The 16,290-nt window shown below is 36.1% G+C and overlaps 1 protein-coding gene and 1 pseudogene across 1 annotated transcript in view; one reads left to right on the forward strand and one right to left on the reverse strand.

Moving 5' to 3' along the window:
• Window positions 1-287: 287 nt before the first annotated feature.
• LOC132016447 (tyrosine-protein phosphatase non-receptor type 20-like) overlaps window positions 288-16,290 on the reverse strand; it is an 87,797-nt gene continuing 71,794 nt past the window's right edge. The window contains exon 6 of the mRNA XM_059397693.1: window positions 288-466. Coding sequence (XP_059253676.1) covers window positions 288-466 — 179 coding nt within the window. The remainder of the gene's footprint in view (window positions 467-16,290) is intronic.
• Window positions 9,073-9,461, forward strand: LOC132015449 (activated RNA polymerase II transcriptional coactivator p15-like; annotated as a pseudogene).

Below are 16,290 nucleotides of genomic sequence, written 5' to 3' on the forward strand. Positions count from 1 at the left end.
AAAAAAAAAAGGAAAGAAAAGGTAGAATAATTAGTAAAGGCCAATAGTTTTCCAGAAATTTGCATGACAAACCTAATAGTGGAAAGGAGGCCTAGGAACTCAAGAGAGGAAAAACAAAGACTTTATCCATTTTATAACCTTTTATGATATTTAACTTACTTTATTTTGCTATATAAACCCATTACTTTAAAAATAGACTTAATATTTGAAAACAAAAAGTACTCAAGCTAAAAGAAAAGATAAAAAAAGGAAAAAAACCCCTCTATTAGTAATATGGAAAATCACATTTAGATGTTTGTTAAGACCAAAATATTTACCATAAATTCCTGGAGGATTTCATATTCTGCTACTTTTTTCTTAAGCATTTTAAAACAATCCTTGATGATTGATTGCTCATGAAAATTGAATAATAATGGTCGAACCTGAGCCAACTGAGCTAGCTCCCTTTCAGAAACAATTCGTATACCTAAGAAAAAGAAAAATTCACATTTTTAAGTTACTCATACGCATGTGAAGGGAGATTTTATTTTGTTGTGTTTTCTCTTAAGTGAAGACACAGACACTTAAAGATTATTGGAAATTTATTTTTCCAGAAGTGAAGAGCCTATTACTTTGAAAGAAAGAACTCTTGTTTCAGAAAAATCATGATCATGTACCTTGAAATTACACAAAACTCCCTATTTTTAGAAAAAAATGTTAAGTGCTATAAATATAAAAGATGCTATAGACTGAGAACTGTTCTGCTTTATAGTGTGAATTAAGTATATGAACTGACAATTATGCTAAGGCAAGCATATACAAACAAGATTGGATGGGAAAAGGTGAGAAATTTTGCCCTCCTTCAGACCAAGTATTTGAAAGTCTCTGCAGTCTGAAACGAGAAGATGTGGAAAGTCTAACATACGTCCTACTCTAAAACAGATCAAGTACACATATGCACATACAGACACAACACACAACACAAATACACACATACCCGCCAAGGACAGAGAGGTTCTATATAATTAATAAGACTAAAAATATATATATAACATGCAATATAATTATAGATAATAAGTATTTTTATATACATTATATAGTTATACATGTATAACCAAAAATAACAGAAGCAAATACATGCTATTTAATAGTACACATGGAGGTTTTTTATTTTTATTTATTTATTTATTTATTTTGCACATGACTTTATTTTTTTTTATTTTTTTATTTTTTATAAACATATATTTTTATCCCCAGGGGTACACGTCTGTGAATCACCAGGTTTACACACTTCACAGCACTCACCAAAGCACATACCCTCCCCAATGTCCATAATCCCACCCCCTTCTCCCAAACCCCCTCCCCCCAGCAACCCTCAGTTTTTTATTCTAATGACGATTTTCTAGGCCATGTTGACAGTCTAGATTTCAAATATCTGCAATTTTGCAGATCATGTTCACTGACCAAAATGCAATAAATCTACGGGGCACGTGGGTGGCTCAGTGGGTTAAAGCCTCTGCCTTCAGCTCAGGTCATGATCCCAGGGTCCTGGGATTGAGCCCTGCAGTGGGCTCTCTGCTCAGCGGGAAGCCTGCTTCTCTTCCTCTCTCTTTCTGCCTGCCTCTCTGCCTACTTGTGATCTCTGTCTGTTAAACAAATAAATAAATAAATAAACATCTTTTAAAAAATGCAATAAATCTAGAAGTCAATACTGAAAGAATATCTTTTCAATTTCAGGATTTTGAGGTAATGTGCTCAAGTGAAGCCAGTTCTCCAAATCTCTTTCCAAAGCCAACTAATATGAACAAAATTCAAGTTAATACTAGCAAAAAAATATATAAAAAGCAATTCCACAAAAGAGTGGGCATATAAAAGAGGTTTCTAAAAATATGCATAGCCTTATAAAACCCTTCTTGTCTTGGAAACTTACTCAACCAAAAGCTCTCTATAGGGGTGGGAGTAAGGGACTGTTGGTTGGGAAAGACAGTCATAGAAATCCTAAAATTTCTCACAAATATCTCTAACCTTAGTATGAGAAGGGGCCTAGGAAGCCCAGAGGGGGGGAATAAAATTCCATGAGAGTACAAGCCATTTTGATCATCACTGATTCCCAGAAGGAAAATCCTTAGAGCTTCCCACATATTCCAGCCTTGCTGGAACAGAAGCTGAGAGCAGGGAAGGAGGAGGGGAATGAAAAGGTAGAATGACAGTAATGGACACTGTTGTTGCCCCCCCCCACAACACTGATTCTACCCTAATGGTTAGTAGAGCCATGTGTGATCATTCCACAATAATTCCCTTGCCAGTAAATAATTCAGCGACATGTAGGTGATTCGAGCCAATGGGAAGTAAGGATAAGTTTATTCAAAGCTCATGGGCAAAAGAAGCAAGCTTCTCTCTCATCTCTATCAACTGTCCAGACATAAGTCCGGAAGTAGTATAACTATGGCCCTGATTATTACTATAAGCCCCAGGTGACATAAAAGGAATGAACTGAATACAGCAAATACAAAAAAAAAAAAAAAAACAAAAACACAAAAAAAAACCTATGCTCTAAATGACATCACTGAGCAATTTGATCATATTGAATGTGGAATACTGCCTACCTCTATACTTCCATTATGGGAGAAAGTATATTTCTTTATCATTAACATCATTTTCATTTGGTTTCTTTTTATTGCGGCCTGGTCCAAGAATTCCAATGAAGGTGAATAGGTCAGGCTTCAGCTGAAGATCATGGCAATCATTACAGGAAGGGATTTTTGAAGAAAGGCGATTTACAGAAAGGGATTTTATCTAGCTATCTAGTGCTGACACCATTGGACAGGTCAAAAGAACAGGAGCTTCCCCTCATCAAGGTCCAAAAATAACACCACAAAATGGTCTGCCACAAGAAGAGCTAGCTTTGCTGTAATGAGGAATCTGGGGGAGTTGGACACCACTGCTGTCATCTTTAGCTCCTAGATGACACTACTTTAACAATCACAGAGGAATCAGAAAGCCACCACTATGAGTCTGGCTCATCATGTACCACCTTAGTTAGAATGAGATGCTAAGAATGCCATGTCTGTTGTGGTTTGGACCAGCAGCCTAGACGCTTCTCTTCATGTCTCAGTCTTGGCTAAGTGCATACAACTGGCCAAACCCATACTAATGGCCAGGATTTCTGGGAAATGTAATTTTTAGTATTCTTGCCTGGACCATAAAGGAAGACACACTGGGAGGAGAATGTGATCAATGTTGAGTAAACTAGTCTATAACACCTGCAACATGACTCATCTATACCCATTCAGTTTTCTTCTCTTTTCCCCCAACCCTTCTGCACACTTGTCATTATCCTCTCAGGCAAAATCTAGCCCTCAAAGTGTTTATAATGGAAGATAACTAACCAAACCAAATCAAATAGAATGGGAATCAACAAGAATTCACCCATGCCAGGGTACCTGGGTGGCTCAGTCAGTTAAGCATCTGCCTTTGGCTCAGGTCACGATCGGGGTTTTGGGATCAAGTCCCACATCGGGCTCCTAGCTTAGGCAGGAGCCTGCTTCTCCCTCTGTCTGCCACTCCTCTTGCTTGTGTGCTCTCACATGCGCTCTCTCTCTCTCGGTAAAATAAATAAGTAAAATCTTTAAAAAGAAAAGAATTCATGCTGAAACAGCAAAATCAAAGAGATGAAGAACTATACATGTTAGTGAACAAGATGGAAATAAAACACAAGATGAAGGAAAAAAATGAGTAATGCAATATGATATGCAAAAACATTTCAATCCATTCTAAATGGAACATAACCTACATTGTAGATCTATTGTCTGTAGGAGGAAGTAATAAGAATATAAATTATTTTATTGTTTTTATAGGCTCCACACCCAGGCTGGAGCCCAATGTGGGGCTTGAACTCAGGACCCTGAGATCAAGACCTGAGTTGAGATCAAGAGTCAGATGTTTAAGCTATGAGCTATCCAGGTACCCCTTAAACAAACTATTTTTTTAAAAAAGAAGGTTCCATATCCATGGAGCCCAACACAGAGCTTGAACTCAGGACCCTGAGGTCAATACCTGAGTTGAGATCAAAAGTCAGATGCATTACTGACTGAGCCACCCAGGCACCCTCAGAATATAAATTATTTTAAATGAGATTAAAAGTAAAACAAAAAACCAGAATGACCTCTTACATGAGGTTTTTAGAGTAGTCAAATCCATAGATACAGAAAGTATAATGCACTTGTCAGAGGCTGGGGAGAGGGAGAATGGGGAGTTAGTATTTAATGGGTACAGAGCTTAGTTGAGGAAGAGGAAAAAGTTCTGGAGATGGATGGTGGTGTTGGTTGCACAACAATAAAAGTGTAGTTAATACCACTGAACTGTACACTGAAAAATGGTGAAAGATGGTAAATGTTATGTTCTGTATATTTTACCACAATTTTTAAAAATGTCATTAAAAACCGAGATTCTTATCCAGAGACCAACTGCTATTAAAAGATTAGATTCTCCTCAGCTCATGAGACAATTGTCAACAGCAACCAGAACCGTGAATTTTCTTGCTCACACCTCCCTCTTAATAAAGCAAAGACAAAGTTTCCCAAAAGATTCCAAGAAACCTTTACTTGAATTTCAGGCACGTTGGGTATCAGAACTATTTTTTAAATAAAAATTTTTAAAAAAATAGAATGAGGTGAAAAACAAGTTTTTAGACTTAAGAAAATAAAGGTCAAAAATACGTGATTATAGAATTAGTAATTAAATCAAAGACTACAAGAAATAAAGTAGACAGCTGAAAATGAGCTTATTCATAGGACAAAGATGTGTACATAAATTAATGAAGAGGAGAGAAGATGAAATCCCCCCCCCAAAAAAAGAGGGTCGCCTGGGTGGCTCAGTGGGTTAAGCTGCTGCCTTTGGCTCAGGTCATGATCTCAGGGTTCTGGGATTGAGCCCCACATCAGGCTCTCTGCTCAGCAGGGAGCCTGCTTCTCCCTCTGTCTGCCTGCCTCTATGCCTACTTGTGATCTCTTGTCTGTCAAATAAGAAAATAAAATCTTAAAAACAAAAACAAAAACAAAAGATAGCATATGTAAGGGCCTCATTAGAAGTTCAGAAGAAAAACTTAAGATAGGATGAGGAACTCAAGAAATCTTCCCTCATGATACAAGTTTGGAGAGGGAAGCAGCAGCTTCTGTAGGAAAGGTACAATGCCTCATTCAGTTCCTTTTTCTCTGTCTCTCCTAAGGATCAAACGCATAAGCTGGGAAAGGGGCAGCAAACCCTATTATCCACAAAGCACAGGTTAAGACACAATAACATTGGGAATTAGGAGGGGAGAAATCATCCTCTGCTCAGCCTATAACATATCCTCTACCCTAAAGAAAGGACAGGTAATTAAGGGCACCATCTCAAGAACCAAGTAGACCTGCCCCTGCCTACAACTGATACTGAACAAGGACAAGAAAGAATGTACTCCCACCCCCGACTGGTTAGCAAGTAGCATAATTACAAATAAGAGCACTCTATTGCTGGGGAATAAACAAGGTCAGGGACAGGATCCTTCTCTGAGGTGCAGGTGTAATGGGGAGATTTAAGCAAAGGGTAGACATTGAAATAAAAACTGTGGTATTTTCCATTCTATGCACAAGGTAACAATACAGGAATTTGAAGCTGGTGATACACTAAGAGTAAGAACAGCAACATTAAAACCCAAACCCTGCTCAAGTCCTAACTAAATAGATTCAACTCATCAGACTGATGAGTTGACTGCCTACAAAATGAAGAGGTATGTCTATTCTTATTTACCTCAGGCTCAAAACACAAGACACCCAGATTTCAATGAAGAAATTATATGCACACTAAAAAGCAAGTAAAAGGGGGGAAAAAGGTCAAGCGATAAAGCAATAAAAAGAACCAGACAGAGATATGACATAAATGTTAAAACTATCAGACAATAGAGTTGAGGGTCCAAATTCAACACCCCAAAAAACAGATAATCAAGTCAAAAAATGGGCAGAATACATGAGCAGACACTTCTACAAAGAAGACATACAAATGGCTAACAGACACATGAAAAAGTATTCATCCTCATTAGCCATAAGGGAAATTCAAATCAAAACCACAGTGAGATATCACCTCACACCTGTTAGAATGGCAAAAATTGACAAGACAAGAAACAACAAATGTTGGAGAAGTTATGGAGAAAGGGAACCCCCTTATACTGTTGGTGGAAAGGAAAATCGGTGCAGCCACTTTGAAAAGTGTGGAGTTCCCCCCCCCCAAAAATTAAAAATACAGCTACCCTATGACCCAGCAATTGCACTTCTGGGTATTTACCCCAAAGATAGAGATGTAGTGAAAAGAAGGGGCACATGCACCCCAATGTTTATAACCACAATGTCCACAATAGCCAAACTGTGGAAGGAGCCAAGATGCCCTTCAACAGATGTATGGATAAAGAAGATGTGGTCCATAGATACAATGGTTATAATGGATAGATACAATACATAGATACAATGGAATATTACTCAGCCATCAGAAAAGCCATCAAATCAAAAATTTGAATATCCAAATTTCCATCAACATGGATGCTGAGTGAAATTAAGTGAAGCAGAGAAAGTCAATTATCATATGGTTTCACTTATTTGTGGAACATAAGGAATAGCATGGAGGACATTAGGAGAAGGAAGGGGAAAATGAATGGAGAGAAATTGGAGTGGAAGATGAACCATGAGAGACTCTGGACTCTGGAAAACAAACAGAGGGTTTTAGAAGGGAGGGAGGTAGGGGGTGGGTTAGACTGGTGATGGGTATTAAGGAGGGCATGGATTACATGGAGCACTGGGTATTATATGTAAACAATGAATCATGGAACACTACATCAAAAACTAATGATGTACTCTATGGTGACTAACATAACATAATAAAAAAATCTATCAGACAATTTTAAATAACTAAGATCAAAGCTAAAGGCTTCAGTGGAAAAGTGGACAACATACATAAACAAATGGGAAATTTCATCAGAGATAAGGAAACCACAAAAATCCATGCAGAAATCCTAAAAATGAAAAACATTAAAATAGAAATAAAGAATGCTATCAATGGGCTTATCTATAGGCTTGATACAGAAAAGAAAAGGAATCCACAAACTTAAAAATAGGTCAATAGGCATTACTCAAACTGAAAGAGAAAAAGAGTCAGGGAAGGCACAGAAAACAAATACTGAGAGCTCATTAACAGCACACCTGCACCATAAGAAATGTTCAAGGAAAATCTTCAGGCGGAAAGAATATATCAAAGAACAGGAAGCTAGATCTTCACACAGAAATAAAGAGTTCTAAATATTCCATAAATGTAGCTAAATATAAAATTCATTTTTTCCCTTTATTTTCACTTCTCTGGAGGGTAACTGGCTACCAAAAACAAAAGCAGTATATATGTATTTCATGATTATTGTTATGTAAAAATAAAATGTTTTCTTGTTATGTAAAATTAAAATGTTTGACAATAATCACACAAAAATGGATGGGAGATTATGGACATTGGGGAGGGTATGTGCTTTGGTGAGTGCTGTGAAGTGTGTAAACCTGGTGATTCACAGACCTGTACCCCTGGGGATAAAAATATATGTTTATAAAAAATAAAAAATTAAAAAAAAAATAAAATAAAATAAAAAAATGGATGGGAGAAATTAGGGAGACACTATTGGACGGTCCTTATACGACACGTGAAGTGATATAATGTTACTTGAAGATAGAAAAAACAGACTGTGAGAAATTAAAGATGTATATTATAAATCCTAGGGTGACCAAAAGAACATTTTTATTTTTATTTTTTTAAGAGAACATTTTTAAAAGAGGTATAATTAATAAGCCAATTGGGAAAATAAAATGTAATTACAAAATAATCCAAAAGAAGTAAAAAAAACAAAAGGAAAAAAGATAAAGAAATATAAACTGAAAACAATTAGCATGATGATAGAGTTAAAAGATGGTAGATATAAACACAAGCAGTCTATATATACCCTAATTTAAAAAAAAAAAAAAAAAAAAAAACAGAAATTGGGAGATTGGGTGAAAAAGCAAGACCCAACCAGGCAATGCCCACAAGAAACCACTTTATATACAAAAATGTAGGCAAGTTAAAAGTAAAGGGATGAAAAAATACATACAATGGGAGCACAAATAAAAGAAGCTGGTGTGGCTACATTAATAGTAGAAAATATGCCAACAACAAAGTAGACTTCAGACCAAGAACATTACCAAGATTAAAAAGGTCATTACTGGAAAAAGGGGAATGAATAAGGGAAATGAGGAGAACTTTTAGAGCAATAAAACTATTCCATTTGACACTATAATGGTGGACACCTGTCATTACACATCTGTCCCAACCCACAGAATTTACAACACCAGTAGTGAACCCTAATGTAAATTATGGATTCCGGGTGATAATATGTCAATGTAGATTCATCAGTTGTCACAAATATACCACTCTTTTGTGGGGAATACTGATGGTGGGGAGACTACGCATATGTGAAGGCAGTGAAGATATGGGAAATCTCTGTCCCCTCTGCTTAATTTTGCTGCAAACTTAAAACTTCTCTAAAAATTAAACCTATTTTTAAAAAAATAATTACTAATGATAAAGGGATCAATCACAGAGAAGACATAACAATGCTAAATGTGTATGCACTTAAAAGAATTCCAAAATACATGAAGTAAGAACTGACAGTCCTAAAATTAGAAAGAAAATTCACAATTATAACTGAAGACTTCACTCACAAATCAAATGGAACGAGTACACAGAAATTCGGGAAGGACAGAAAAAAACTGAACAACTTGATTTAACTGAACTTTATCAAACATTCTGTCCTACAACATTATAAAAATTCTTCTCAGCTGCACATGGAACCTTCACTAGATAGACCATATTCTAGGTCAAAAATCGTATTTTAACAAATTAAAAAGAATTAATATAAATTAAGCCCTTGGACCATACTGAGATTAAACTAAAAATCAATGACATATCTGGGTAATCTTCAAATATTAAGAAAGGCCAAAGCAGAGTTGCAAGCGGGCAAGCAGAAGGCAGTTGGAATGAGAGAATGGAGCAATGCCTAAATCAAAGGAACTTATTTCTTCAAACTCTTCTGGCAGCATTTCTGACAGTGAGGTTGACAAAAATTTAAAGGGGAAAAAGCAAGTTACTCCAGAAAAACCTGTGAAGAACCAAAAGGCTGGTGAAATTTCAAGAGCCCTGCCATCCTCTAAGCAGATCCACAGTAGCAGAGATGGTAACATATTCCAGATTGGAAAAATGAGGTATGTCAGTGTTTGGGGCTTTAAGGGGAAATTCCTAATGATATTAGAGAATATTGGATGGATGCAGAAGACGAAATGAAACGTGGAAGAAAAGGTAATTCTTTGAATCCCAAGCAATGGAGCCAGCTGAAGGAACAGATTTCCGACATTGATAACAGTACAAAAACCAAAAACCTGTAAAATTAAAGCCATATGAAACCTGTATTGTCCTATTGTTTTAATCTGTCTTTTTACATTGGCTTTTGTTTTCTAAACGTTCTTTCCCAAGCTATTGTGTATTTGGATTGCAGAACAATTTGTAAGATGAATACTTTTCTTTTACGTGCATTATTAAAAGTGTTGAGTGAAGCTAATTGTCAACTTTACTAAGGAGGATTGCTTTGTGCCTGCCACTTAGTGCAAATAAAATCAAGTAATAAAAAAAAGAGAGGGAGAGGGAAAGTTCAAAGTGTATTTCTACATAACCTATGGATCAAAGAAGTCGCAAGAGAAATTAGAGAATACTTAAAAAAAATACAGAACTTAGAATAGATTTATGTTTATCAAAAAAAATAGCAGGAAGTACAGAGGGTTCCCATATATCCCCTGCTATAGTTCCCCCTATTATTGACATTTTGTATGAGAATAGTACATTTGTTAGAGTTAACAAACCAATATTAACATGTTATTATTAACTGAAGTCCATATTTCATTCAGATTTTCTTAGGTTTTCCTTAATAGCCTTTTACTGTTCCAGGATCCCATCTAGGAGTCCTTACTGCCTTTAGCTCTCATGTCTCCTCAGGCTCCCCTTGGCTGTGAAGCTTTCTCAGACTTTCCCTGTGTTTGATGACCTTGGCAGTTTGAGGAGTAATAATCAGATATATTCTGGGATGCCCCTCTGCTGGAATTTGTTTGACGTTTTTCTCATGATTAGCCTGTGGTTATCAGTTTTGGGGAAGATCACAGAGGTAAAGTGCCATGTTCATCATAATATATCAAGGGTACCTACTATCAACATGACTGATTACTATTGATGTTGACCTTAATCACCTGCTGTAGCTGTGTATCATGTTTCCCTACTATAAAGTTACTCTTTTTACCCCTCTTTCCATACTGTACTCTTTAGAAAAAAAAATCACTATGTACAACCCACACCTAAGGGGTGGGGAGTTTTGCTCCATTTACTTTAGAGTGGAATATCAACACAATTTATTTGGAATTCTTCTTCATGGGAGTTTTGCTTCTTCTCCCCATTTATTTACATATTCAATTATTTGTTTATATTAGTATGGACTCACAGATATTTATTTTATATTTTGAGTTAAAATCCAATGCTACATTGCATAGGTGCTCAAAATTTTCCAGCTATGGCCAACTAAAATAAGAAAGTATTGTAAACTGAATGTAAATAAAAGCACATCAAAATCTCAGGAATATTGCTAAAGCAGTACTATTCACAGCAAAAGCTGTTGTATTAAATGCTTATATTAGAAGAAAGAACTTAGTGAAGAAATCAATCAAATCAATAGGAAAAATACTAAAAATAATAGTGAAATCAAAAGCTAGTTCATGGAAAAGATCAATAAAAAGTTAAATACCATGTGGTTTCACTCATAGGTGGAATTATATGGTTTCACTTATTTGTGGAGCATAACAAATAGCTTGGAGGACATGGGGAGATAGAGAGGAGAAGGAAGTTGGGGGAAATTGGAAGGGGAGGTGAATCATGAGAGACTATGGACTCTGAAAAACAATCTGAGGGTTTTGAAGGGGCAGGAGGGGTGGGAGGTCGGGGTGCCAGGTGGTGGGTATTATAGAGGGCACGGATTGCATGGAGCACCGGGTGTGGTGCAAAAATAATGAATACTGTTATGCTGAAAATAAATTATAAATAAATAAACAAATAAGAAACAAGACAAGGAAGTATATAAGTAAAAATAACAAAACTCTTGAATAGAAAGCACAAACTGGTGGTGGCCAGAGGATGGAGGCTGAAATAGATGAAGGTGCTTAAGTGAAGGGGCGGAAGCTGGGAGGTTGGGGGAACCAGGTGGTGGGTATTAGAGAGGGCATGGATTGCATGGAGCACTGGTTGTGGTGCAAAAACAATGGATACTGTTACACTGAAAAGAAATAAAAAATTAAAAAATAAATAAATAAAAACAAAAAATAAATCACAAACAAAAAAAAAAAAAAGAAGGAGAAGAAGAAGGACAAACTTCCAGGTACAAAACAAGTAAGTTATGGAGATAAAATGTAAGCATAAGGCATATAGTTCAATAAGACAATAATAACGTGTGGAGACAGTGACTATACTTATTGCTGTGAGCACTTAGTAATATACAGAACTGTTGAATCACTGTATTGTACACCAGAAACTAATATAACATTGTACATTAAGTATACGTTTATAAAAAATAAAAAAATATATTAAAAAAAAACTTAAAAAATAAAAAAATAAATTAAAAAAATAATAATAAAAATAAATAAAGTAGCACTGAATTTAAAAATTTAATAAATATCTAACCAAACTGATTAAAAAATAAAAGAGAAAAAGCACGCTTTACCAAATCAAGAATAAAAGAGAGGGCATCAATTCAGATATTATAGATATTGGAAAGTTAATAAGGGAACATTATGAACAATTCTAGTTCCATAAATCAGACAACTTATATTAATGAGACAAACTGCCAAAGCTCATCAAAAAGAGAGATGATCTAATAGTCCTTTATCAGTTAAAAACACTGAAGACTGCTATAAGCTGAGTTGTGTCCCCCTAGAATTTTATGTTGAAGTCCTAACCTCTAATAACCCAAAATACGACTATATCTGGAGATACGATTTTTAAACAGGTAATAAAATTAATGAGATTATTTGGGTGTACCCTAACCCAATATGACTAGTGTCCTTATGAAAAAAGATAATGGGATCCAGATACCACACAGAGAGAAGATGGCCATCTGCAAGCCAAGAAGAGAGGCCTCAGAAGAAATCAAAACTGCCAACACCTTGATCTTGGACTCTCGCCTTCAGAATTGTGAGAAAATAAATTTCTGTTGTGTAAGCCAATCAGTCACTAGTTTGACTAGCCAATCAGTCACTTTGTTATGAAAGCCCTAGAAAATGAATACAAATATGTATTTTAAAATTTTACAAACACATTCCAAGACCAGATGGTTTCACTGAATTCTACCAAACATTTAAGAGAGCAATAATAACAATTTTGTACAGACTCTTCCAGAATATAAAATAGAAGGAAACACTTCCAAACTAATTTTATGAGGGCAATTTTACCCAGACACCCAAACCAGCAAAAGACATCACAAAAACAAAAACCACAAATCAGACACATGAAAAAATGTTCATCATCACTAGCCCTCAGGGAGATTCAAATTAAAACCACATTGAGATATCACCTTACACCAGTTAGAATGTCCAAAATTAACAAAACAGGAAACAGCATGTGTTGGAGAGGATATGGAGAAAGGGGAACCCTCTTACACTGTTGGTGGGAATGCAAGTTGGTGCAGCCTCTTTGGAAAACAGTGTGGAGATTCCTCAAGAAATTAAAAATAGAGCTTCCCTATGACCCTGCTATTGCACTACTAGGTGTTTACCCCAAGGATACAGACGTCGTGAAAAGAAGGGCCATCTGTACCCCAATGTTTATAGCAGCAATGGTCACGGTCACCAAACTATGGAAAGAACCAAGATGCCCTTCAACGAACAAATGGATAAGGAAGATGTGGTCCATATACACTATGGAGTATTATGCCTCCATCAGAAAGGATGAATACCCAACTTTTATAACAACATGGACGGGACTGGAAGAGATTATGCTGAGTGAAATAAGTCAAGCAGAGAGAGTCAATTATCATATGGTTTCACTTATTTGTGGAGCATAACAAATATCATGGAGGACAAGGGGTGTTAGAGAGGAGAAGGGAGTTGGGGTAAATTGGAAGGGGAGGTGAATTTCAAGATCTATCATGAACATAAATGTAAAAATTCTCAATAAAATGCTAGCAAATCAAATCAAACAACATATAAAAAGGATAATACACAAAGTTGGGCTTATCCCAGGAATACTAAGAAGGTTCAACATTTGAAAATCAACCACAGCAACTGACCATAACTCACCATATCGACAAAAGAAGAAAATTATGTGATCATCTCGGCAGATACAGAAAAAGCACTAAAAAAAAAAAAAAAAAAAAAAAAAAAAAAAACAACCCTCAACATGCATTCATAATGAAAACTTTCAGGAAATTAAAACTGGAAAGAATTTCCTTAATATGACAAAAGATATCCACAAAAATCCTACAACTAACATTATACTTAATGATGAAAAACAAAATGTTTCCCCCCAAAATGAAGTCTGCTCTTTCTATTCCTATTCAACATTGTACCAAACGAAACATCCCAGCTAGTGCAATAAGTTAAGAAAAAGAAATGAAAAACGTATACATTAGAAAAGTTAAAAAATAAAACTGTGAAAAGAAGGGCCATCTGTACCCCAATGTTCATAGCAGCAATGGCCACAGTCGCCAAACTGTGTAAAGAACCAAGATGCCCTTCAACGGACGAATGGATAAGGAAGATGTGGTCCATATACACTATGGAGTATTATGCCTCCATCAGAAAGGATGAATATCCAACTTTTGTAGCAACATGGACGGGACTGGAAGAGATGATGCTGAGTGAAATAAGTCAAGCAGAGAGAGTCAATTATCATATGGTTTCACTTATTTATGGAGTATAAGAAATAGCACAGAGGACATCGGGAGATGGAGGGGAGGAGGGAGTTGAGGGAAATTGGAGGGGGAGATTAACCATGAGAGACTGTGGACTCTGAAAAACAATCTGAGGGTTTTGAAGGGGTGGGGGATGGGAAGTTGGGTGAGCCTGGTGGTGGGTATTATAGATGGCACGGATTGCATGGAGCACTGGGTGTGGTGCATAAACAACAAATTCTGGAAGACTGAAAAGAAATTTAAAAAATAAAAAATTTATTAAAAAAAAAACTGTGTCTATTCACAGATAACATTAGTGTCTACATAGGCGAATTCCAAAAAAGAATATACAAAACACCCCTAGAATTACAAGTGAATTTAATAGGTAAAAGGATACAAGAACAATGTAAAAAAAAACTAATCATATTCTTATATATCAGCAATGAATGATGGAAGTTAAAGTATTTTTTTAATTTTTTTTCAATATTTTATTTATTTATTTGAGAGAGAAAGTGGGAGTAAGAGAAAGTGAGAAAGCCCAGAGGGAGAGGGAGAAGCAGACTCCCCACTGAGCAGAGAGCCTGATGCAGGGCCTGATCCCAGGACCCTGAGATCATGATCTCTGAGCCAAAGGCAGCCTCTTAACTGACTGAACCACCCAGGATCCCAAAAGTATTTTTAAAGTCCCCTTAATAATAGACCAAAACACAGAAGATACTTAGATAAAACCGTAACAAAATATGTACGAGATTTTTATGTTTAAAACTATGAAATGCTAATTACTGATGAAAGAAATCAAAGCAGGCCTAGACAGAGTGAGAAATGCTTCTGTCAGAGAACACAATAATGATCCCATTGAATTAGAAGTTGAGAATGCCACTAGGCCATTTTAGGTTCCTCATCCTTACTGAATTAACAGGCAAAGATGGGTTACTATATTGCTTGATACAACTAATTCTAATTATCAAGGGGAAATTGGGTTTCTGTGAAATAGTAGGGGTAAGAAGGAGTATGCCTAGAATGCCAGTGAACTAGACTGCCCTTACAGTGATTAAAGTCAATAGAAATCTATAATAATTAAATTTAGAGAAGACTGTTACTAGTTTAGACCTCTCAAGGATGAAGGTGTGTCACCCTACCAGACAAGGAACCACAACCAACTGCGGTGCTTGCTGAGGTCAAAGAGAATATAGAATGGGTAGAAGAAGGCAGTTCTACCAGATATAACCTTGCAACCTTGCATAAATGAGGACGTAATAGTTACGAGTAAATCTTCCTTATTCAATATAAATATCTGATTTTATATAGAGAGAGATATATTTATCATATACATTTAAATTCATAATTTATCCAAATATTTTTGTTTTCTTTTACAGAATATTAAAGGGGAGTATTTATCAGCTGAAGAAGAAAGACATCACTCAAAGACCAAAAAGGAGATTTTTTATATCCTTTTTTGAGGACAGGGTGTGAGTGTGTTTTCAGTTACCCATAGGTTAACTGTATGATCACAGATAGAAGAATAATGATTTTATTTGGAGATTAGGCATGGTTTAAAGAGATGTGTATGGTTGTCAAGTTAACAAAAGATGGACTGTGGTCACTTTGCAATATGTCAACACGGCTAGGCTAAACTACTTCTTCAAGAATTCTATTTCCCAAATGTTTCCAGTTAAGATGGTTGATAAGAGAGGTTCTTATGTCAGATTTTGGAAGGTGAAGCAATAGTCATTTTTTAATTCACACACACAATACCTGATCTCCAGACACACCTCATTCTTCACATAGAAGGAAAAACTTAGTATCATAAAATGCCGATATTTCCCAAATGAATATAAATGTCATGCCACTCTCATCTGAATTTCAAAAGGGTTTACGTGGGTATACATGCACCCCGATGTTTGTAGCAGCATTATCAACAAGAGCCAAATTATGGGAAGAGCCAAATGTATACCGACTGATGAATGGATGGAGAAGATGTGGTATACATACACACACACACAATGGAATGTTACTTGGCCATGTTAAAAAGAAAGAAATCTTGCCATCTGCAAGGAAGTGGATGGAGCTAGAGAAGATGATGCTAACAAACATAAGTCAGTGAGTGAAAGACAAATACCGTATGATTTCACTCACATGTGGAATTTAAGAAACAAAACAAAAGAACATGGGAGGAGTAAAGGAGCAGCAAACCGAGAAGTAGACTCTTCACCATGTAAAACAAACTGAGGGTTATTGGAGGGAAGGTGGGGGGGGGGTGGGTTATATAGGTGATGGGATTAAGGAGAGCATTT

Source organism: Mustela nigripes, chromosome 4, assembly GCF_022355385.1.
Source record: "Mustela nigripes isolate SB6536 chromosome 4, MUSNIG.SB6536, whole genome shotgun sequence".
Classification (NCBI taxonomy): domain Eukaryota; kingdom Metazoa; phylum Chordata; class Mammalia; order Carnivora; family Mustelidae; genus Mustela; species Mustela nigripes.